This window comes from Opisthocomus hoazin, chromosome 12, assembly GCF_030867145.1.
Source record: "Opisthocomus hoazin isolate bOpiHoa1 chromosome 12, bOpiHoa1.hap1, whole genome shotgun sequence".
Lineage (NCBI taxonomy): Eukaryota > Metazoa > Chordata > Aves > Opisthocomiformes > Opisthocomidae > Opisthocomus > Opisthocomus hoazin.
This window is the reverse complement of record NC_134425.1, coordinates 1576859-1600836: the sequence shown is the minus strand read 5'-3', so window position 1 is coordinate 1600836 and position 23978 is coordinate 1576859. Positions and strand designations below refer to the sequence as shown.

The 23978-nt window shown below is 50.7% G+C and overlaps 1 protein-coding gene across 1 annotated transcript in view; it reads left to right on the top strand.

Annotated features, from left to right (window-relative positions):
* Window positions 1–23978, top strand: part of SLC7A5 (solute carrier family 7 member 5) — a 42409-nt gene that overhangs the window by 2246 nt on the left and 16185 nt on the right. The window contains exon 2 of the mRNA XM_009934490.2: window positions 11584–11709. Coding sequence (XP_009932792.2) covers window positions 11584–11709 — 126 coding nt within the window. The remainder of the gene's footprint in view (window positions 1–11583; window positions 11710–23978) is intronic.

Genomic DNA, 23978 nt, shown 5'->3' with positions numbered 1-23978 from the left:
GTGCAAGAACGAATAGTGGTTGGCAAAGCCTTTGAGAACCTTGAGGGGTAAAGTAGACTTGTGACCCTGCTTCGGCAGGGGGGTTGGACTAGATGACCCACAGAGGTCCCTTCCAACCCCTACTATTCTGTGATTCTGTGATTCTGTGATTCTGTGAAATCTGTTCAGCGATAGGGTGGATCGCAGCATGAAGTTTCTTGATGCCAGGTCTCATTCCCACTTACGCTTCTCCAGCAAGTAATTTGTCGCCAGCTTTTGCTAGCAATTAGTAGTTTTCCTGAAGCAGAATTTGTTCTTGAACCTTTGTCTTGAAATGCCAGGGAAGGAGTTGCTAGTTCTACAAACCTGCGTCATTTCCATGTGTTTCTTCTTTAAACCTTACTCCTCCCTTCACCGCTGGCTACTATTTTGTTTATGCTTTGGGTTAAATTTTTGTTTGTCTCCTTTGCTACAAAAGGTTAGTTCATCGTGCATTGCCTTCAGCAAGTTAGTTTACTGTAGCTTTGATTTTTGGAGCTAGCTTTTCTACTGTCTAGTGCCAAAACCACATCACGAACTAGGAACAATAAACGAAGTAAATCTGGTCCGAGGACTTGGCGAGTCACACGAAACTTCTGTGGACTAACAAGCGGCTTCGTTACATGGTTGTTCCAAACATACCCCTACCCAATGAGATACTTTTTTTTTTTCAAGGAGCCCTAGGGTAGGAAAAATGGCCTATTTGTGCATACGTTCTAGAGCACACGTTAACGAGTTATCTCAAAGAGGGAAAGAACAATTTAGGAAGCAGTAGGGGAATCTGGGGCCCCGGGCTGGAATACAGTTGATCTATTATGTAGCCAAAACCCAGCCATCTAGAACAGTACCAGCTGTATTCTCTGCAAAGTTTGTATCTCAACAGAAAATGCAATTGACTGCATGGTTTCTAGTAACAGGAGAAATAACAAAAGTTGCTTGTTCCCGCTTTGAATATTACTGGTGTTGAACAGTTGAATAAATAATGCGTTATTCAGTGTTTGCCACCATGAAGTACAGAAATGCAGTTTCTAGGCATTAAGATAACCTAAATAAAGGCTTGAAAGAAAGGAAAAAACCAGTTGGAATAGGGAATCTTGCTCCCTGTAAGGTGCTGAGGAAAACAAGGTGGGTGGTAAGTAGAATTTAACTACAAATAGGTATTTTCTGCTATCAAGATTGTAATCTACAGACAGTTGGTATGCAAGGCTCCTTCTTCCGGGAGGCAACGTGAATGCTTATTATGGTTGGCAAATAAAATGTGGGAATTCAGCACAGGGAAGTCGTCCTGTAGCAAGATGGGTCAAACTGTTCATCGTTAGCAGGGCTTATTTCGTGTTCACCACAAAACAGCCAGTGCTCCCTGGTTGTAAGAATGTGCAGGTAGTTTGGCTAAATGCTTTTCAGGCTACAAGTTACTTCGGTAACTCAGAAACTGCGTGTTATTTTATCCGTAAGATCTGTAAGATGGCAGATACTTTTAGGACGGATAAATCAGAAAAGGAAATGCTAAGGGATAAAAGCCACAAGGTCCACCTGGTATCCAAGCATTTTTTTTAACAGAACAAGGTAAATTTCATGAAGCTGAGAATTTGCACGTGCGGGAAAACCCAACAGTTATCTGAATTCCAATGAGTATAATGTCCTCTAAACGAATTTTACCCCTTCTACAGAGGATGGAGGGGCAGTTTCTAGGTCCTGACTTCTCATGTTTGATGACACCTACATGACAGTATCAGTATTGTGCATGGCAAAGAATTAAACTACCAAGGATTCTGTACTCTGTGTTTCAGGTGCACATTTGAGGCCGTGTAGATAAATGAAAATCCATTGTATTTGTTGTTGGTTCCTCTTTTTTCCTCTTGAGAAAGCATCACAGCGGAACGTACGTTTGCACTGCACTTCCACCATACTTGTATCTTTTTCTGCAATTTTCTCCAACCCATCTTCACTTTGAATTAAAAAAAATTCACACTTTTAAACAGAATATTTAGGTAGCAAATGTAGTTTTGAAAGAACTTGTTTATATATGTTGCAGGACCATCTTCACATGGCAGAAGAAGGATCATGTAAAAATGTGTAATCCTATATTTTCCCCCCCCCGTTGAAGAGGTGGTGTCCAAGGTAATGGCCTGAACAGTGCTGTGGAACGGCATCCAGTCGAAAGTGCCTCTCTGATATCTTGTACTGCTGGCGAGTCAAATTCTCCTTTACAGCTGGCTGAGATGGCTCAAGGATGGAAAGTTTCAAGCCATCCTGTTAAAGATAACACGCATATTTCTTGTTTCCTCCTTTTAATTTGCAGATTTCGTACATGTGAGGGGTCTTTGATTTGTGGTACGGTAAATTCCCGCTAGATAAGGGAGATGGGGGATAGTGGTGCTTCCAGACCTGAGCTTTTCTGGCTTGGTGTTTCACGAGTGCCTGAACTGGTCTGCCTACACACGTTCCTAGACGCAGCCTGCCCACACCCCGTGTGCTATGTAACAGGTTATTCTATAATTTCCTTATTTCTTGGCAGTAGAATCTGCTCCACAGAAGCTTGAGAAACACCACCAGTTGTGTATAATTTTACTCTCGGTCTTCAATGTCAAATCAGTTATTTGATTGTTAGCTTCTGAAGCCTTTTATCACTTGTTAATTATATATGCTAATCTGGCACTAATAACCCCAATATTGCTGAAGCGATATCTGCTGCTTCCAAAGCTGTGGTATTTTAATCTTCTATAAAACTTCTTTAGAATTCCTTTGCTGCGTCTGAGATACTATTTTGGGCACTCCTCCTGCAAGCATGGAATTCCGGTAAAATGATCACGTATTTCTCAGCCTAATAGTGGAAGAATTAGTAGCAGTCAGTGCAGAGTTGAGTCACATCTAATAGCACGCGTCATATGGAAGCGTAAGTGCCTGACACCCCCTGAGTACACTGTGAGTTAGAGGAGGAGAATGGTATCAAATCCAGGGTTTGGCAAGAGTGCAAACACATGCCTTGAATGCTTGCCAAATTAGAACTGTAGTCCATAAGTGAATATTCAGTGTCAGCATTTCAACTAGAAATGGCGTATGTTGAAAACAGGAACGACTTTATTTAGTGCTAAGGCTTTACTTTGTGTCTGGCAGTTTGGCTGTTTGACCAGCTGCTCAAAGGGAAGCTGCGGGCAGATTTTGAACTCGTCAGGTATTGGATTGTAAGCAGGGCAAACATTAAATACATCTTATGCTTGTCAGTTGAAGATGGGTTTATTCTGTAGCATTGCTACTTGGAATTAATCTGTAAGACAAGCAGGGTGTGAGACTTTGAAGACCTCCCCCCCCCCCCCCCCCCCCCCCAAGGTGGATTAAATGACTAAAATGACTAAGCTGTATCAGTAAAGATGCCCTTGTTTGATCAGAGTGGAAGGAATGGGTCTTTGTAGAATCCCTGCTGTACGGCTGAGGTTGCTTTTTTAAATCTGAGATTTAATTAGAGAGAGTAGCATTAGTGAAAATAGCCCCTGACACTAACAGGACTCTCCCGAAATGGATGAAGGTTTGGAGGACTCTTGAAGCACAGCAAGCAACTACTGCATTTCTTGGCAGCCCTCTCTTGGCTCTCACAACAAATGTCCCATTAAATTTTATTGTTATTTGAATGATTTATGCTGCCATTGAGATCCTTTGGAGTCTTTCTCTTCTGACATGAACAAATGGGGAAGGCTTTTTCAGAGAAACTTGCCGTGGTCAGTCTAATTCAAAGCAACATTGCTAGGTATTTTGAGTATTCCAATAGTCTCATAGTCCCAGTGTCAAATGTGGCCAACGGATCAAATGCAATGGATGAGAAAGCAGTTCCTTGCCAGCCAGCATACAGAGCTGAATTCCAAGCCTCTGCGTGGCAGCGTTCAGACTAAAACCTGCCTGGAGCTTTTCACTAAGTTCATGACCCAGGATTTAGCACTCGGTGCTGAAGTTCAGCCACCTTCCTGCGGGTTTGTAATTCGGTACAGCTTGGGAAGACGTTTCTGTATCAGTGTGACATCGCTGTGGGCCACGTACCATGCCAGGTTTTGCAGGTCCAGTAGCTGACCATCTGGCAAGGATGGTTACGTGTCTGTGAGGCGTAATGTGCATGTAAAATGTTACTAAGTGTTGTTTGCTCTTCGGAAGATACTGCCTAAGAGGTGGGGATGATGGAAAACATGTCTAGCTTGCAGTAGTTGTGCAGTCCTTTTAATTTGCTGCGAATAAAAGAAATGCACCTTTTTCTCCCATTGCCAAGTCCGTATTTTGTTTGGCTTCCCATGGTAAAATCAGCTGTTTTGTGGAATGCTGCATCATATAATCTAGAAACTTTAGTGGTAAAAACGCAAGCTTCTTTCTAAGGAGACAGAATAGTAACTCCTACCACTAGCTAGGAGCGAGCTCCCCTAGCACTAATAAATTCTTCATACTTTTTCATGTACCGCATGGTTTGAACAGTGCAAACTGTATCACTGTTATTAGGGTACCTTGGTACCAGAGTCATGGGTGCGTTTATGTAGGCGTGAGGTCCAGCTGCTGCAGTATCTGCAAACCCTGAAATTCTTCTCTGAGCGGTTCCTCGGGGCAGTCCCAGTGCTGCCTTTTGTCCCTGACTGTGCTGCACTGGTTGGCACAGCTCAAGAGAGAGAGGTGGCCAGTAAGTGCTTGTTAATTTACTCTTGCAGAATTCTGGAAACTGGAGAGTGTGGATGCTCCGGGGAGCCGTGCTACATGATGAAACGCTAGCATCATCCTGCTTCGCACTGACTTCCCTGGCTCCCGGCTCTGAGCCGGTTTCAGCACCAGGGGCTTGCTGGAGTTGAAAGCCAGCGGAGGGACGGAGCTGTGACACAGCCAGGGTGTCTGCTGCTGTTTGCTGGAGACACCCAGAGTTCATGGTCTCGGTTTGGGGGTGGGTCTGGAGGAGATCCCTCCGCTTAAACTCTAGCGGTAGGGCAGCCTTCGCCTTCTCCTTTCACCAGTTGTTTGTGGATGCGCCCGTTCCCTGATTCCTCAGCACTGCTGTTTGGGGAAGAAAAAGAAAAATGCAACTGTAAACCGTTGCCAGGTACGTTTATTATTATAAGTTGATTTTAATGTAGACGCACTTACTCTGGGGCCAAGTGCTGCTTTCCAACAGCCTCACGTGCCACTAAGCGTTTCCCTTCTACAAACTGATTGCCCTGGCTGTTAACCTTCTCCAGGGACTTGTCCTTGAAGAAATACCTGCTTTCCTTCTGCTTTTGCTCTTTACCACCCTGCAGAGCACAAGTCTTCACTCAGGATCCATCAAGCTGAAATTTCCCTAACTGTTTTCTGCGTATGTCTCCTGTTAGGCTGTGCTATTAGAAACAGACCCCCCAGCCTATTGGAATGCACCATGGCATCGCAGCCACCTGGATATTAAGTGTGGTTTTATTTGCCTTAGTGAGTAGCTAAAGCATTGATGGTTCAAACCACTGGAGTCAGTATAGTGTAATTCCTGGTTTGTACTGTGTGGAGTAGCTCTGTATTTTCCATGTCTCTAAACTCTTGTGGGCTTAGGCAGCAGTTGTCTTTAAAGCCTGCGAACCATTTTGTGTCTGTGCCATGTTGTCACCGTGGTTGGTTTCTTGGTGGCCATGGGCTCAACTTGTCTTGACTCTGAAACCTGCTTGCACCATCTTTGGTGGAAGAGAACTGCTTGTCTGTCGTCTGCACTTCACGAGGAGTGAAAGGAGCAGCCTTTGCTGTAGGATGGGTCAATGGAAAGGAGCTGAGCACTGTTCTGTAAGTAGTCACGAGGAGAAAATCAAAATCATCTTGTGGCAGGTGGTAAACGGAAGCATCATCTTACAATCGTAAGGGCTAAGCGCGTTGGAAATGTGTGGGTTGCAAAGAGGAATCATTGCACGATTCATCCTCTGTGCGCAGAGTGTTTCAGTGCCCGTTGTCCTGGCAGGGAAGCTGAGGTGGAGGATTTCCATTCATTCGTCCCCTTTCTTTCCACAAGTTCTCTACCTTACTACGCGTTTTCATTCTGGTCCTGTAATACCACAAATGGGAATGCCTGGGTAACTTGCAGCAAGTTAATTGAGTTTCCTTCTTTAAAGCAAGCTATTTACACACATTTATCCTTGCTATAGAGGTATATACTGACTTGTATAGGAAGCACCACAGGTCAAGGCCACAGAACCTACAGGAGATGAAATAAAGGACAGAAGTGACATTGTGCAAGGCTCCCAAGGTGCGTAGCCTCACACACAGCACGAGTGCTGCAGTGCCAGTACCTCGAGAATTCCTACGCCCATGTCAGAAATCTTTCACCTGAAAAGCTGCTAAGGATCTTGGGTTGAGCCAACTGCCATCAGCAAATTACGTGTGGTGCTGGAATTGGATCCTGTTTTCCCCTGTGAATGAGGACAAGCATGCAGAGCTGTGGATCGGCTGCTTGTTTGCTTTTTCCCCAAACGGAGGCTCCTTGAGCACTGTCTTTGCTCCATCTCCGACCCACGGCCACGTTCCATTACCCGGGAAAGCTGCGGCCCTGCCTTTTTCTGTCGGAGAGTTGCCAAGAGTGTTGCATCATAAACGCCAAGCGCCGGTTTACCTGTGTTTCGGGCTCCGTTCCCATACTGTTTGCTTTGGGCAGAACCACTTGCCCGCAGGGCGGCTTTACTGCGTCCTGCCTGTCCGTTGTAGACACAGGAGCTGTTGTTACATACAGCGTGTTCGTCCTGCTCTTGTTCTGTGCGGGGACTGGCATGATCCCTGTGTGTGTCCGCTTCGTAGGGATTTATTCCTGTTGTCATCTAGAAATCATGTTTGGGAGGGATCTTGGAACTTGAGGTCAAAGGAATATGCCTATGAAACGGGAATTGCGGAGGGGCAAGGTTCTGGGTCCTGTGTCGGATTAGTCGGTTTATCCTTGGTTCCTATCAGTAGTGGGGAAACTACCTGACTCTGCAGGTGAGTGCCAGTGGAGCAGGTTCAGTGAGATGCCTGGAGCCAGCGGGGACTGCTAGGACAGAGGAAATAACTGAAGCTGGACCCACCGCTGTCTTTACAAAGCCAAACTTCTCTTTGAAAGCCTCAGGATTACCCTGTTAGGGGGTGGTTTGGTGATCGTGAGATGAAGCTCACCCTCAGCTAGGCTAGAGCAGTCACCAGGAGCACCTTCTGAGCACGTTCTCTCTAAAGGAGTCAAAAAACAGTATCTTTGCTATTTCTGCCAGATATAAGAAATAAATTAATGAAAGTACCCCCTCTTACATCTGCAATCACTGCAGCTTTCTAGCTCCTGTTATCCCAATTATGTAAAGCCTTTGGAGGGGTCTGCTGGATCAGACACACGGTGTCGTGTCAGGTCGTGCTGAAATCCGTATTCCTAGAATGATTCCCGAGAACAGCCCCGATGGGCCACGCTGAAGGGCTGCCTGGCTGCAGAGCCGGCTGCTGACCACGGCTGGCGGCCGGAGCCTTAGGAAAGGTGCCGCAGGAATCAGGGCAGCGCAGTCTGGTCTTTCCCTGCGTTGTCTCATTGCCCTGGTTTATAGTAAAGCTGTGGCTGTGCAGCTTTCCCCTGTTGTTGGTGTGGAGCAGTTCAGCCGAGGTGAACGCAGCGGTGCCAGGAGGAGTCCCGCAGCCCCTGCTTCGCAGGGTAGCATCCCGGATGGAAGGAATCAAACTTTCTGCTGTCAGAAACCCGAGCCCTCTGGTCTCCTAAGAAGTTGAGCAGCCACTGGAATTCGTCTTGGAGTTTTACTGAAAAAGTACTGGGTCTGTCTTTTCATCTTGGTGTCTGTAGGATTCTTCCTGGTGGGTGAGACTGGGGGTTTTTTTTTTAGCCCTTCCTATGCTGAAAGCATTTAAGTGTAGTAACTCCACCACGCTGCTTTAGGAAAGACAAATATTATTACACGGTGGGAAAAGCAAAGCAGGGAGATTGCGGCTCGAAGGGCTCTGAATCACAGCTGGTGTGGAAGGAGCTCTCAACCCTGTTCAGTCTCTGGCCCCCAGTGTTCTGTTATTTTTACGGAGCCTGTTGATTTGGCACCGATATGTTTTTAAGGGCTGAATACAGATGCTTCCGTTGCTTTTCAGTTTTGGACTGTGTAGAAAGCTTTTGCCTTTTATGTACACCACCGCCGTCCCACGGTCCGTCCAGCAGACTCCCTACAGAACCAGAACATGAAAAACGGCCCCGGGAAAGTCAGTATTTAACGCGGAGGCTGAAGCAGCTATTGTCAAAGAAACAGAATGCCTAAACGGGGAAGGGAATTTCACTGTCACACCTCGAAGGGCTGTCTTCACTAACGGGAAAAGTGTGCTTTTAGATGCGTTAGCTCATCCTTTAAATATCCCTCTGTAAACAGGGAGGGTTTTATTTTTAGCATAATCACTGGTCGAAGTGAATCCTGGAGCCTCTGTTCCCTCCCCGTCCTCCCCATTAGGATTCACGAGAGGTGCTTTCAGTAGATGAGTTGTGGTCTGTGCTTAGTGCTGTTTCACTGTGCTTGCTTCTCTCCCCCTCGCCTCCCCCCTGTAGCACAGACATACTCTAAGGTGACCTTGCTGACCTTTATTTTCTCCTCCCTGTGTCTCCTGGACAGTGTCTCTTTTAGCATACTGGTTGGAGGCCGATATACCGCAGTCCTGCTGCGAGGTGACAGAGCTGTGACCCTGCAAACCCCCGGTGGTGCTGGCCTGCTGCTTGATGCTGAAAACCCTCCAAGCCCGGGCACGCCGTGTTTTTCTAATTAGACACACATTATCTTCCCTGAGCAGCACGGGGTGGAGGCACCCCGGGACAGGGGCTTACATCTGGGGGAGGCGGAGTGGCGGATTTCTTATTGCGGTTCCTCGGCGTGTGCCGAAGCGGGTCAGCCAAAGCCCAGCTCGTGCTGTCCTGTGGCCCGTGCGAGAGCCCGCTGGCACGGGGTCGTTTCGGTCTCACCCACTCCAAATGCCCAAACATCCCCAAAGTGCCAAAGGGGCTTGACAGGCACGAGACAAAAAAAAGTGAATCTGAAATTCCTTATTTACTTCGGGCTTTCGTTCTTGTAGTATATATTGGATCACACGCTTTTCTTGGCGAAGACTTCCAGCTCTTCCATTTCTTTGAATTTTAAATGCTGTCATATTGAGATGACACAGTGCCCTGCTACTGTGATGCCACTGGGTCCTAGGGGTTTGGCAGGGGCGGGAGCCAGCGATCCTGAAAGCAGGCGACGTGTTCCGGGACGCGCAGTCTGCTGCGCTGGGACCAGCTCTGCTCCTCCCTGCCTGGAGATCCCCTACAAGCAGCCTCTACCTGAGCAAGATAAGGACGCTGAAATCCCCTCAGCCTGATGTGCATCGCCGTTGTGCTGTGCCCGTCGCGGGCTCTGGGACCCCTGTGAGTGGATGATGCAACTCCCGTCCCTTCTTGCTGCGTGTGCTCTGAGGCACGGGGAGCTCCTGCCGCTCTCGGCGCTCGCTCGAGCGGGCACGCCGGGTCTAACCATGGCTGTCAGACCCAGATGCTGCAGTCCCCGAAGACCGAGCTCTCCGCAGCCAGCCCAGGGCTGCATCTGAGCCTGTCCCTGCCCATATGTTCCAGGAAGGCTATTCCCAGCTCTGGCGTGGGCTCTCCGTGTGTTCCCCTGAGCTCTTCCCAATGCGGTTGCTTTCTCACAGGCAGGGCAGGATGCAGGGTGGCAGTGAGCCAAGAGGACCCTTTCAGATGCCCAAATACTCCTTCCTCCTCCCATAGTTTTATTCCTCAGTTTGCAGTGTATTGTGCCCTTGCTGGGAGGCTGCGGGAACGTGCCTTTGCTCCGAGCTGCTGAGATGCGAGCATCCCCGGAGCGTGGTCCTGCCGCCAGCCGGAGGGCAGAGGCAGGCGCTGCCGATCCCGTGTTGGAGGTGGGTTGGTGATGTGCAGGGTCTTGGGGCACTCGGTGGTCTTGCTGGGCAGTAACCAAGCTGTCCGACTGCTGGTATTTCTGCCTCCCACCATTATCCGTCGCCTTCTCTCCGTTCTGAAGCACCCCGTGCGGCTCGGTGCCGCGGGGACAGGCTTGCGGCCGGAGCCTCTGCTGGCAATCTCCTGGAGAGCTTGGTGACCCGAGGAAGGTGCTGCTGAGCCCCTTCTTTGGGGGTTTCATTAAGGCTGAAATATCTACGTCAAATGCTCGGGACTTTAAACTGTGAGCGCAGATATAGCCTGTAACCTCGGGAGAGGGCGATCGGTATCCGAGCTGGATATTTTGGGGAGCAGCTGTTTGGCTCTGGTCGAGGCAGTGGGATCCTGTGAAAACGAGCTGCAGGATGTGGGAAAGAGCCTTTGCAGCGAGGGCAGAGCCAGCCTGGAAAGGATCCCGCAGGGAAAAGCCTCCTGCTCAAGAAGAAGGGTTTAGATCCACTCCTCCCCGAGCTGCTTGGTGACTGGTGGGCTCGAGGGGCTGGGGACAAGCTGGCGTGGAGGCAGGGAGGGGTGGCTCGGTGCAAGGGAGACGCGGCAGGCGGGACACCATCGTTCTCTGCCTGACGTTTGCCCATCTCCGTAACAAGCAACAGGCTCGGGGGAGCAGGTAGCGAGCAGGGCATGATGATAGTAAGTGATTTGGAAGAGCAATCGAGGTTTTAGCCGCTGCTTTCCCTGAAGCAGGTGAAACTCAGCCAGTAAGCACTGCGTTGGGGATGCTCCCTGGACAGTCAGCAGCTTCGTGGCGTTAGACAAGCCCTAGTTCACGCCGTCCCTTGCCTGGCAGGAGTGCTACGCTGAATAGCAGCGGGAGCACGCGGTACAGAGGAGGGTGATGGGGGAACAGGGCAAGAAAAGGTCGGAAATTAGGCTTCATTAGCTATATTAACCACAGAGCAACTTGGAGGTGGTGGGAGCTTCTGGGCAAGCGAAATGCTGCGTGGGGAGTCCGAGGGCGGCCACAGCAAACCTGAGCCGTTGCGCTGGCCGGCTCCGTGCAGCCCTGGCTCCCATCGCCGCGGCGTGCGGCCCCATCCCTGGCCCGCTGCTCGGGATTCCCGAGAGCCGGCTGCTCTTCCCCGCCGTGCCGCTGACCTGCAGGCGCGGTTCGTCTCGTAGCTTGCCGCGTGGGTCGGGACGGGGATTTCCTTTCTGTTTATGCAGTGGGCAGCACGGTGTGGCCTCGGTAGCATTTCAGGTGCTGTTGTTCTACAAAGAATTATATATCAGTTCTGGAAGCTTGTCCTGACATTTCTGTGGTGTTTTCACACAACCGCAGCGTTACGTTGGATCGATTTAACAGGGAGTGCGGCTGAGTGCTTTGATGCTGACGGTTGCAGTAACCACTTTTTGCTCCCAGAAGCGTTCTCTCCAGTGCAGCGGGGCAGTTCCTCGTCCCGAGGAGCGTTTGCCCTCTTCAAACCACCCGGTGCCAAAACGAAAGGCGGAACAGAGAAGCGCCTGGCTGCGTGGCCTTGCTCTTGAAAAGTTTCTGTTTTAGGAAGGGACTCTGTGTTTGTGTAAGCCCTAGGAAAAAACAAATGGCAATTTGTCGTAATTGGTTTCAGGTTTGAAGCGTTTCGCTGGAAACTGATGTCCCTCTCCCTGTCTGTTTCCCGTAGTGCTCCTCACAGCAGTGAACTGTTACAGCGTGAAAGCTGCTACGCGTGTTCAGGATGCCTTCGCTGCAGCAAAACTCCTGGCGCTGGCTCTGATCATCATTCTTGGCTTCGTGCAGCTCGCAAAGGGTGAGTATGTTTCCTTTCGCTTGTAAAGCTGGTGCGCGGTTAGAGCAGAGTCTGGGAGTGGGGGGCGAAGCCCGGGAGTCCTCACCCAAGCGGCTCAGAGCTAGCAGAGGTGCTCTACAAACGCTTTGGTTCTCTCAGTTGGTATTTCCAGGTTTTTTTTTTAAAGGGCTGAGTGCTTTTGTGCATTTTATTTGTGAGATGTCATACCTACCTCGCTGGATTGCGTGCTGCTGGAACCCAGCATAGAACACCCAAGGTCTTCCCCACTTAATGCAGTCACTGTCTACAGGGAATAAAAATTATGGTGCTGTGGCTCTCAGAAGTCTTTCCTGTTACTGGTGGCTGGTCGTGGCTGTTTGCTAGTAGAGAGGTATCTGCACGTGCAAACCAGCCCCCAGTACCCCTGCACATTTCCCTGCTTCCAGCTCTCTGGTACGGAACAGCTTGATTGAGTCCATGGGGTCACACAGGGATGCCTGGGTCAAGCAAGGCTGCGGAAACTGCGCGATGAACAGTCATATTTGGGCTCTCAGCTGACACTAGCACGCGTGTCTGCCAGCTCACATCCAGAAAAGAAGATAAAAATGGCAAGATAAAGCAAATTTTCTGGTGGTTTTGCTTGTAGCCTTCATGCGCTCTTAAAATCCTCTCCAACCTAGGGAGATCTTTTGTTCCAAACCCATCTCATTAACTAACCCACACAGATAAGCTTTACTGTGTGCTTTTTTTGTGCGAGTTTTGTGAAAATCAGCTCCTCTTAGGGAACAGTACAGGCCCTGTTTGTTAAATGTGGATACCAGTCTATAGATGGTTCCTCCTGTCTCTGTACTCTGTGTGTGTGTGTGTGTGTGTGTTTGTGGGAGCCCATGGGTCTGCTTAATTCCTGTCTCAGCTATGGGAGCCAGTGCTGTCTTTGCAGAATTTCTTGCTTTATCAGAGGTTTTCTTTTCTTCCAGCTCAGTGCCTATGCTCAACAGGAGCATTGTTTGAGGCTTATCACAAAATATACCTCCTTCCTCCTCCTAACTCCCCAGGCTGCCTTGCTGAGCTTTTTTTTTTTCTCTCTTAGAAGGAAAAGCATAAGTGAACATAAATATTTTAGTTTTTTAACATTTTACCAACAAAAGGTCTTTACAGTTGTTTTTTGCTTGCAGGTAATAATCTTAATTTGCTTATTCAGAATCACCTTCCCTCTCTCTGTACTGTTCCTTTGTCCTTTTGTTGACGGTGTCACTTTCTGCCCTGGTTCCTCCAGTGTAAATACACGATATTTCCATTGACTTCTATCTGTAACCAATAAGACATTTCAGTCTTGTGTACAAAAAAAGCCCCATCCTGTAGCCTTCTGTCTCGGAAGCTTTTTACCTCCTGTGAAGCCTAGTCCAGTTTCGAGTTTTTGGTAGGGCTGGAGAGGCACAGCTGTGACTTGTGTGCACGCTGCGGTCCAGCTCACTTCACGGACGCGTAGCTTCCTGCCAAGCCACCTGGCCACTCCAGGCAGAGCGAAAGGTACCAGGATCAAAAGCAGTAGTTAGATGATAACATCTGAAGGCAAAGACCTTTCCTTCCTGCCTGTGCACACAACACTCAACGTAAAGCAAACGGGATCAGAGCAGGACCCCTGGGGTCTGCAGAGGATGCTCCTCACAAGGCCCCCGTTTACACCTTGTCCTAAGCGGCACGCTGCTGCTCGCCTGAGCTTCCATTTTACAACATGCTGCCTGGGATTCTGCCTGTGGTCTAGCATGGGTTTTGTTAATCTCCTTATGGAAGCTGCGAGCTCTCTGGTAAGTCCTCAAGAACGCGCACGCTCCTTTCATGTGCCCTTCCGTAGCTTCCACATATGTTTTGCAACTTTCTCAACTTTTCTTTAAATCATGCTAGGTACCTCGATGCTTACGTGACAGAAATACAGCAAGAGATGGTCGTCTTTCTTATTTTTAGTTCAAGTAAAGCATATTAGCCTCACTTAAAGCATACTGAAAATGGGAAAGCGCTGTGCTGTTCTCCGTCTTCGTTGGGACATAAATGATGGGTGCAAGCTGTGAGGCAAGGGAAACTTAAACCAGCCATTAGAAAAACACTATTAAACGTAATGCAGAGCTCAAGCAGATTGTCGAGGGAGGCTGTCTCACTGGAGGCTGACAAGAACAGGTTAATAAATGTCTCTTGGGAGTGGTTTGAGCCGAAGCTGCCTGGGAGCAGGGGGACAAGCCCTTGTGTGCCTGCCAGCCGCCATGCCTCTGGTCTCTGGGGCTGCGCTGGGACAGCGCAGAGCTGCTGGATCTGCTCCAGGTGAAATACTACGGACCCAGTCTTTGAAAGTGCTGGGGCTTTGCAAGGGGTAACTTTTTTTTCTAAAAGCCTGTTTAACCTCTGAGGAGGTGGGTGGTCCCGAGTCCCGTACGCACTTTGGGCTCCTCTCTGTGCCCCTGTTTTCTTTTACACCCGTTCCAACGCGCTTTGGACAAAGAGCACTCTTGCCACTACCAGCTCCGTAAATTCAGCCCCGAGCCGGCAGCCGTTACTGGGGTGAAACACGTGCCAAGTTGGTTTGTCTGGGGCTACGATTTCAGCGATGGTGGGGCTGTGTGTTCCCGTGCCGCTCCAGATAGGGCCTGAGCAGTGCTGATTAGCTGGCTTCAGTGGTTGCTGTCCCATTGCTGGTTTATGTTTACAGTGTCCATAAACAGAGGACAGGAGCAATACCACTGTTCCTTGCTCAGATGTGGAAACTTCTGAGACTTCACAGAAGCCTTTCTCTGTAGTGACCTCCCGCCTTCAGCTTTTGGCTTGTTTTCGCTTTATCCCTTCGTTGGATGTTTTCATTATTTTCAGAAAAGCAGTAACATCTCAAGACAAAGAAGTGTGTGGCAATATTACCACACAGAAAATAGCGGTTCCTTGTGATCTTTCTGTGGACAGCTGCTTTGCATCACTTCTTTCATGCAGCTTCAGAAGGGGGACAGAAGTTGGTTTCCTACTTAGACGGCCTTTCAGCTGCTTGAAAGTTGTTTCAGCATAGCTGACCCACTTGAGATGCAATTATTTTACTGATACAAAAGTTAGACTTTTGAAAGCCTTTGTGGGGTTAGAGTTGTGGTGCTTTAAAAGTTTGGTGTCCTGGACTTAGTGTGTAAAACCTTACGTATGGGTCCCCAGCTGTACAGCCCAGCACTCTGTAGGACTTCAGTAGTATAAATACCTGATAGCATAGACAGGATCAGGATTTTTTCACTCCACTGTTATAAAAACTAGGCTTATTTTTGGTTCTACTGTATTACCAGCTCTCACAAACTGCCTTCTGTCCAGCCACCCGTGGGTATTTTCTTTTTTGGCCGTGTTCTTGACCAGGTGAGTGGGATGCCTGGGGCTGGGGCGTGCAGCTGGTTTGGGCAGTGGCTGTGCAGGTTTAAGGGGTGTTCTCTGGTGGGACGCAGAGGTCTGTGGTTAGGTCTGCAGCTGTGCTCTTCAGACCCGATCGCCCTGCACCTCACAGTGCCTTAAAAACTAACCTAGGCATGAAATGGTAAAAAAAGAAAATGCTCCTCTGTAAGGACACACTCATGCTTCTTACATGCAGGGAAATTCAGAAAAGGTTTTGATGTAAAAAAAAAAAATCTAAAAAAAACATATCACAGGCATATTTTTGAGATATTCTTTTCTGTTGTTGATGTCCTGGGGTTTCTGAAATGTTTCTCTGCCCTCAGGCAGCTCCTGGCTGCCGCGTGTTGGTTCGGGGAGCGCTGCGGTGCTGGGCCCCAGCCCTCGCTGCCGTTCCTCACCAGCAGTTCTGCTTCAAGAAGAGAATTGGGCATTTGGGACTCAGGGAAATAGAATTTAACACTTCTTTTATTGAATTATTGTCCCTTTTGCCTCTTAATGCTTGATTTCTGATCTTCAGTTTCTGGTGTGCGGTGCCTCGAGTGCCTGTTTGATGGCAGCACCATTACTCTGACTCCCGTCGCGGGGCTTGTCACAGACCAGCAGAACTGCGTCTGCTGAACAAGCACGGGGTGAATTAAGGACAGAGTAGTCAGGTTTAACTCCAGACGTTTGCCATGGAAAGCTTAGACTAGGCAGGGAGTTTTGGTTTTCATCTTTTTTTTCTTTTTCTTTTTTTAAATAGATGTGTATGATACCAGCCAGCACTGATACCCCCCGCCCCGAGATCATTTGCTCTTTGTAAAAATGTATTTAGGGGTGTAGTTGTGGCTGGCAAATTCTGAGCTGGACAGGGGAGGGTTTCTGAAAGTGCCAAAATGAAGATTCAAGCTTTCAGTCATTACTGTGTGCTTAGCGTGTCTGTGAAGCCTCCCAAAAACATGATCTCAGTAGTGCAGGTGCGAGGCAGCGTCGTGGCGCTGGGGGGGATGCACAGCTGGGTGCTGCTTTCATTTACTGAATCCCTCTGTCTTCTGCTGGAAAATGACCGTTTGGTCCCTGCCTTTCTCTCTGAGGGTTATTTTGCTGGTTCCCTGTCCAAATTTTTTTTCTTTGCCTTTTTTTCTAAAAAATCCTGTGATTAAGAAAGACCTGAGGGAGGGAAAGTTTACTTGCTCTTCCTTTCTTCCCGGCTTTCCTTCTCTGCTGCCAGTGGCAACGCCAGCTGACTGTCCCGGGAAAGCCCCTTGAGCCAGATCTGGTGTGAGCCATGCTTACAAATATCTGCAGGGTGGGTGTCAGGAGGATGGGGCCAAGCTCTTTTCAGTGGTGCCCAGCGACAGGACAAGGGGCAATGGGCACAAACTGAAGCAGAGGAAGCTCCAGCTGAACATGAGGAAGAACTTCTTCCCTCTGAGGGTGACGGAGCCCTGGCCCAGGCTGCCCAGGGAGGCTGTGGAGTCTCCTTCAAGACCCGCCTGGACAAGGTCCTGTGCAGCTTGCTGTAGGTGACCCTGCTTCGGCAGGAGGGTTGGACTAGATGACCCACAGAGGTCCCTTCCAACCCCTACTATTCTGTGATTCTGTGATTCTGAGCCGGGGGGCTGAGCGGATGAGCCCTGCGTGGGGCGGGCAGAGCTGCTCTGCACGTCACAGAATCACAGAATGGTTTGGGTTGGAAGGGACCTTATAGATCATCTCATTCCCACCCCCCTGCCATGGGCAGGGACCCTTCCACCAGCCCAGGTTGCTCAGAGCCCCCATCCAGCCTGGCCTTGAGCACTTCCAGGGAGGAGGGGACATGCACAACTTCTCTGGAGAACCTGTTCCAGTGCCTCACCACCCTCAGAGTAAAGAATTTCTTCCTTATAGCTCCTGCCGGCATGGCAGCAAAACTTGATGTCCTGGCTGGTAATTAAAATCTCAGGCTCCCTCGGGTCTCGGAGCGCAACAGCACACAGATACTGAGAGAAAAGAAGAGTGGTCGCTGTCTGAATTCTCTTGGGTTTGTGCCTACATTTAATCACGCTTGGCCATCCAGAGATGAATGGGCACTTAGCATCGCTGAAGAGATCTGCCCCAAGTGTTCCTCTGACTCGATCTCATCTCTCGTGTCCGTAGGGTGAACCCGAGAGGGAACCTGATCAGCAGGTCGATGTTTAGGAGTTTGGTTGGTTGGTTGTTTTTTTTTTAATGTCCTGCCACATCAGTCATGCCCTGCTTTTTCGCTAGCGGAGGGTCGATGCGGCAGTGTCCTCACACACACTGCGTTGCCACACGCAGCCGGGCAGCCCCCGCACCGGTGTCTGTGCCCGGAGGGACCGGCTCGCCCAAGGGACTGGCTCTAGGACACGACAGTCTGCTGATGGCGGAGGTGTCAGTGTCAGAGGTGAGTTTGGAGCCCGAAGCCAAACCAGATGGGTGTTCACCCAGCCAGCCCATGACTAACCGGCACTGTAGATCCTCTCTGGCAGACAGGAGGCAAAGCCTATGGATAATAAACGTCCTTTGAGCTTTTCAGTGTGTCCCTGCAAGTTGGGGCTGAGGCTCTTGCACAAAAGATTGCAAGAAAAGCGTGCCCTGCAGCTGCCCGTGCTGTTTCTTGTTACGCTGGCATTCAGAAATGCCGCTATAACATGATTTTGCAGCAGTAAGCTTTGAAGGAAAGCCGTTGTGCTTTCCTTACTCACCCTCTGGTTCACAGAGCACATGGAGAGTGGAAGACGGTACCAAAGGAGAGCACGAACAAGGAAGCTGGGAAAGCTGCCAGCATCCTGCCCCTCTAAATCACATCAACCGCATGTTGGAGATTAATCAGGCGTCTTAACGCTGGAGGGCTGATACAGCACAATTACGTTTTATGGGCCTCTCGCTCTCTAATCTTTGATTTCTTTTCCAGCCAAAGGTGGATGCAGATGCTGAGGCCAGGTGGGCACGGCAGGTTAGCGCGCTCTGCAGCTTGCCTGCTCTGGTCTGGAGCGAGCAGCAGTTCGGTTCTGCTCAGACAATTTTTTTCTTGCTCGCTCTGCCCAGAAAATTTTTGGCAGTTATAGATGGGAGGGTAGAGTTCAGCCTGCTGGGGCTTTTGCGTTTTACAAGTGCAAAGTTGCATGTCCAAAAATAAATACAATGCATTTAATAACAACAACAACAACAACAAAACCGAAAAAACAAAATACAGAAGCAGTCAGTCAGTGCCCTGTGCTTCTGATTACGATCACTGTGAGTTTGCCTGGCTGTGTGTGCACCGCTGGCAGCGTGGCCTTCGATGATGGTGTGAACTCTCCTTCGTTGAGCACTGCGTACGGGGGCTCGTAGCCACATTAACTCTGCAGGGTGGAAATGTGCCTTGACATCTGAAAAGCTGCTTTATCCACAGAGTTGGGGATCGTAGCGTGTTGCTCCCTCTTGGTGTCCTGAATGAACTGCCAGATGCTAAGCGTGATCGAGGTGGGTGTCTTGCACCCAAGCCTGAGGAGCACATCTCGGACTTGCCCCAGGGGACCTTGCTCACCGCTGTTGTGGGCTGAGTGGGTTTTAAGGCAGCCGACGCGAGAGGCTCTGTTGGCTTCTCATTTTCCCAAGTGCAGCCATCCCAGCAATGCAGACATCTTTAGAGAGCAGCTAATACTTTGGTATTTGCTTCTTCACATCTCTGGATCTCTTCTCTCTGCCTCTCCGCAGTCCTTGCTTGCAGCAGCAGCAGTCGTTCGTGCCTGAGGTGTGTCGGTGCGGTGGGCAGCTCTGTGTCTGGGTGTAGAGGTGTGCTCCTGCTTGCATTTTATACCAATCCTTTCCCACAGCCTTGGACGGCCAGGCTGAAATGAGTGGCCTTGCCTGTGGTGCTAGAGGTGTGGGTGACGGGCAGGAGGATCTGCCCTGCCCAGATGTTCTTGGCACAGATGTTGGTGAGCCCCTCGAGAGCCTGGCCCGGCGGCTCGTTCTTGTCATTCTCGATCACAAGTTTCTACGGATGTGGACTGAACCTGTTACGTAGGTATGAAAAGAAAAAACAAGCTTATGGAGGTGGCTGGAACCCCACTGGGTGGTTTGTTGAGGGTTTGCACCTGGCTGTTAATCTGCCCTGACGGGGACAGACATGGGGGCATTTAGGAGACGCCTTTCCATGCTGTGCTAAAGATGGAAGGCTCACTGCTCACCCAGGGTCTCTGCACTGCCTCTGCTTTGCGGCTCCCGGAGGAGGCACGGCGTTTTGGGTGCCGTGTGTCACTCCAGGGCTCGCGCCGCTACCTCTGGGTCTGCTGCTTTATTTCGCATCAGCAAATGTTATCCCAGCAGACACTGACGTTGGGAAAATCGAGAGGTGTTTGCTTAGGAGGAGGAGGGTGAAAGGTTTTTTGGTGGTATCAGCAGGATGCAGAGGAGGGGGAAAAGGTAACAAAATGCTCTCTGGCCCAAGCAGTGTGCTGGTGCTTTTGTTGAGGGAACTGGGCTTGTTGTTGAGGGAACTGGGCTTGTTCAGCCTGGAGAAGAGAAGGCTGCGAGGGGACCTAATAAATGCTTACAAATATCTGCAGGGTGGGTGTCAGGAGGATGGGGCCAAGCTCTTTTCAGTGGTGCCCAGTGACAGGACAAGGGGCAATGGGCACAAACTGAGGCACAGGAAGTTCCGTCTGAACATGAGGAAGAACTTCTTCCCTCTGAGGGTGACGGAGCCCTGGCCCAGGCTGCCCAGGGAGGCTGTGGAGTCTCCTTCTCTGGAGATATTCAAGACCCGCCTGGACAAGGTCCTCTGCAGCCTGCTCTGGGTGACCCTGCTTGGGCAGGGGGTTGGACTGGGTGACCCACAGAGGTCCCTTCCAACCCCTACTATTCTGTGATTCTGTGATTCTGGTGGACTGTGGCAAAAGGAGGAGTTGTGAAGCTTGAGCAGTGTGTGGGGTGGAGTGACTCCAGGAGCCCAGACTCTTGGCTTCACCCTGGAGGCGGAATAATATTGACAAAGCTTCCCAGCACTGGGAGGAGAAACCAACTTTTCAGTAAAACAGAAGGAAATCGTTGAAATCAGGGGAGGTGTCGTAGCCTGTCCGCAGCTGGTGGTGAGAAGCAGGGAGAAACCCAGGAGCTCCAGCTCCTCCTTGGATGCCCTCTCTGCTGGTCCAAGGCTTCTGGTGGTGTCTTTCAGACCCAGAAACTCATTTGCTATGGGACCCAAGTTTAGTAGCTACGGTTCAGAGCTGCTTAATGCAAAGCTGCCTGCAGAGTGGCAGCGATCGGAGAGCAGCAAACGGCTTCTGTGGCGACGGGGCGTGCGTTTCCTGGGGAGCCACGAGCTGCCGAAGAGATGCTCTCCTAACCCTGGCCCCTGTCTGTTTCTTGCCGTCTTGTTTTTCTGAGCTCTTGCTGCTTTTCTCAGGAAATGGCTCAACAGCTGAGTGGATCTTCTCCTCTGGGGTTTTTCATGTATACAACACATTTCTCCCTGGCTCGGTTTCCTCCACGAGCGAGAGGCGCTGAGGGCCCCCCCTTCTCTTGCTGAGCTCTCTAGATGGCTGCGTTCCCTCTCCTCGCTGTTTAGGCAAGTTAGAAATATTTAATTATCATTAAATGCTTTCTGCAAGAGAAGATTGCTGTGCTGTTAAAACCAGAATGGACATGACTGGGGAGCAAACGAACATTTTCAAAGAAAGGGTCTGAACACGCAGTGCATGGACCCGAAATAGGTCCCTCCCGCAGAAGGGCCCCAGGTGACCGATTGCTTGCCGGCGCAATTACCAGAGTCTTGGCAGCTGGCAAGATCAGCAAATGGGGTTTATGTCAGAGCTTGTTACCTTAATTTGGTTAATTGTAGAGCAGAGTGCCGTTGAACAGCCAGTTCAAACCAGGTTTCAGATGGCCGGGGTGCTGGGCATGGGCAGGGCATTGCCTGGAGAGCGGCCGCAGGGGCCGGGGAGGACGGGGGAGCCGGGAGGGTGGGCAGAGCGCGCCTTTGCCCGGGATGCGCTCGCGTACCGACCTCTCGCTCCGTGCGAGCGGTCGAGGCCGTGCCTGGCAGCGCGGATTTGTAACCCTTGGTTTGATCCCAAGTCTGCTGTTCCAGCCTCCGGAGTCAGAGGCTTGAGTTGCACGTCCGGGCTTGAAAGATGAAGAGTTCCATTTTGAACAGCAGGTCCTGATGAGCGTTGGTGTTAGGGGAAGGTGGTAGGAATGACCCTGCTGGACCAGCTCCCCAGTATCCCCAGTCTCCAGCTGGGGCTTACAGCAAGCAGAAGTGTCGGAGCAGGAGCAGCGAGTGGTGCTTTCTGGACGCTTTCTCAGCCTTCAGCGCACATCTGGGTGCTCTGCGCCAGAGGAGAGGTACCTTTGCCTGATGCTTTTCTCTTCCAAGGATTGGCGGGTACAGTCAGAGCTCACCCGCTGTATTTTACAACCTGGCCCACGTGGGAAGACATCTGAGGGTGACGGAGCCCTGGCCCAGGCTGCCCAGGGAGGTTGTGGAGTCTCCTTCTCTGGAGATATTCAAGACCTGCCTGGACAGGGTCCTGTGCAGCCTGATGTAGGTGACCCTGCTTCGGCAGGGGGGTTGGACTGGGTGACCCACAGAGGTCCCTGCCAACCCCTACTATTCTGTGATTCTGTGATTCTGTGGGATACATTTCCAGCATGGCTGCTGGAGCTTGGCTTTTTTGCCCCAAGGCGTATAATGTGGTGCCAGTTATGTCTGTAAAGGCAGCGCTGGTGGGCACAAATTATTACCTTTCTGGCAGGGTGGGATAGAGCTTTGGTGTGGCGATGGCAGGGGAGGACGGCTGCTCTGCTGGGATGCGATCTGCAGGGTGTGCTTGTTAAGGAGCCCAGGCTTCTCTCTTGCACTGGGAAGCTATAAAGCATGGAAGAAGCAAACATCATGGCAAAGGGGCATCATGTGGACACCTGAGAATGTGGGCTTGTTCCCTTGGAGTGGAAAGACATAGATCTCAGCTCCTCTGGTTACTTAATCGTGTTCTGACACGCTGCTAAATCCATTTTACCGTGGGAGTATAGAGACGTGAAGTTTAGCAATGTGCTGGAAGTTTCTGGAGAGCTACAACTCTTGCTAGGTGAGGCAGGGAGAGGGCAGCGAGGTGTCAGCTCCTGGAGTGTTGAGGAGGAAGATAAAGCCCCTTCTTTCTACCTAGTCTCCTCTCCTGGCTGCCTCCACGCCGACTTGCCTCTCCTTGGCCAGTAGCTGCGTTTTGGTGCTTCAGAGAGACGGGTTCGGTGTGTGCTGCCGTGGGTGCAAGGAGGAGGTGTGTGAGTAATTAGTTACGTCCCACCCATCCATCCCCCCACCCACGGTGTAAGGAAATGCCAGGCTTCGGTTTCATTCCTTGGCTTCAGTGATGCTCCCGTGGCGGTCCCATGTGGCCTTGCCCTCCTCTTTGCTCAGGTGTCCTGGAGCGCCCGCGGTCCTGCCACGCAGCCAAAGCATCTGTGCAGCCCAGCAGGCCGCCGGGGTGGGCTTGGACCCTTCCTTGGCCAGAGGCTGAAGATGCCTGCAGTTCCCAAGCGGGTGGCACATCCTGAATCCAGGCATGCGGTTTCGGCCCGGGGACCACCGATGCTCTCCTCCTTTCCTGGCTGGCTGGGTGAGGGTGGCAGCTCAGCCCTGCCTCAGCAGCACCAGCACCCGGTTTCTCTGTGAGGTTTGGGAGGGCACGGAGCGAAACCTGCAGATGCCTCCGAAAAAGGAACATTTGGCCTGAGAGCTTTTTGCCTGTGACAAACAGAAGGAGGCTTTCGGTGGAAGCTGGTATCCAGTTGTGGACAAGAGATGGAGGCGTGAGCCCGCGACGTGATGCTGCGTGCGCCCTGGCTCCTCCCGGAGCAGAGCATCCTCCTGGTGTGCTGAGGGTGGGGATCCCTCAGCCCCGGCGGGAGCTGGGCTGCTGGCAGAGCACGAACAGACCTTGGAGAAGAGATGTCCCGGGGGTGTTTGAAATGCCTGCAGAGCTCTCCTGCTCTACTGGTCCATCTTTGTGCTGTTCCGGTAGCTAATTACAGTCACTGTTAACAAAAAGTGTATCTTATTCCCAGAACAAAAGACCTGGAAAGAACTAGACTGATTATTATTCACGAGGGGCAGAAAATAAACTCAGGCAAGCTGAGCCCGAGGGATCCAGCAGAACGTGATACCGTGCCGGCCCACCTCCTGCTCAGCCTTTTTATTCACAATCAGGCCAGGGCATTAATGCTAAATTAAGATTATATGACTGAACCTATAAACCAGGAATTAAGGCCAAACTCGCAGCGTTAGATCAGTCTCTTTGCATTTCCTCCTGTTACGCTCTGACGTACACGTTCTAACCTCGCTTTTTAGAAACGATTGGTGTGTTTTGCTAAGGAGATTCACTGGCTGAAGGGCTCTTAGATACAACCAGCATATCCCAGGGCTGACTCAGAGGAGACCTTCCTAGTGCGAGATGCTGCTGGGAGAGAGGGACAAGGCAACACCAGTGGAGAACTGCAGTCTGCCGTGGGATCTGGACAAGCAGAGCCTTGGAAAACTGGTGTTGCCCAGACCTGAGTGCCCAGCGCATGAGGTACTACTGTGGTCCCGGCTCTTTCGCAGCTCACACCCGCAGCATCCCCTTGCAAATGGGATAGCAGCCGGGCAGGGAAGAAGGCAGAGGGGTGCTGGTTTGCTGGGTAGCTCTGTGAGCAGAGAGCATTTTGTTAGGGACTTTTTGCCCTGGTTAGGACTCAGCAGGAGCAGGAGGGAGAAGGGTCTTGAAGGGGAGCAATGCCCAGGATGGGATGGAGGGTCAGGTAGAGAGGGGGAAAGGCAAGATGTAGCTCTCCCACGTGCACAGGGCAGCTCCATGTCACTGGCACAGATTTGGAGTGGTCCCTTGCGAAGCCCCGTGAGTGGAAGATGCACCAGC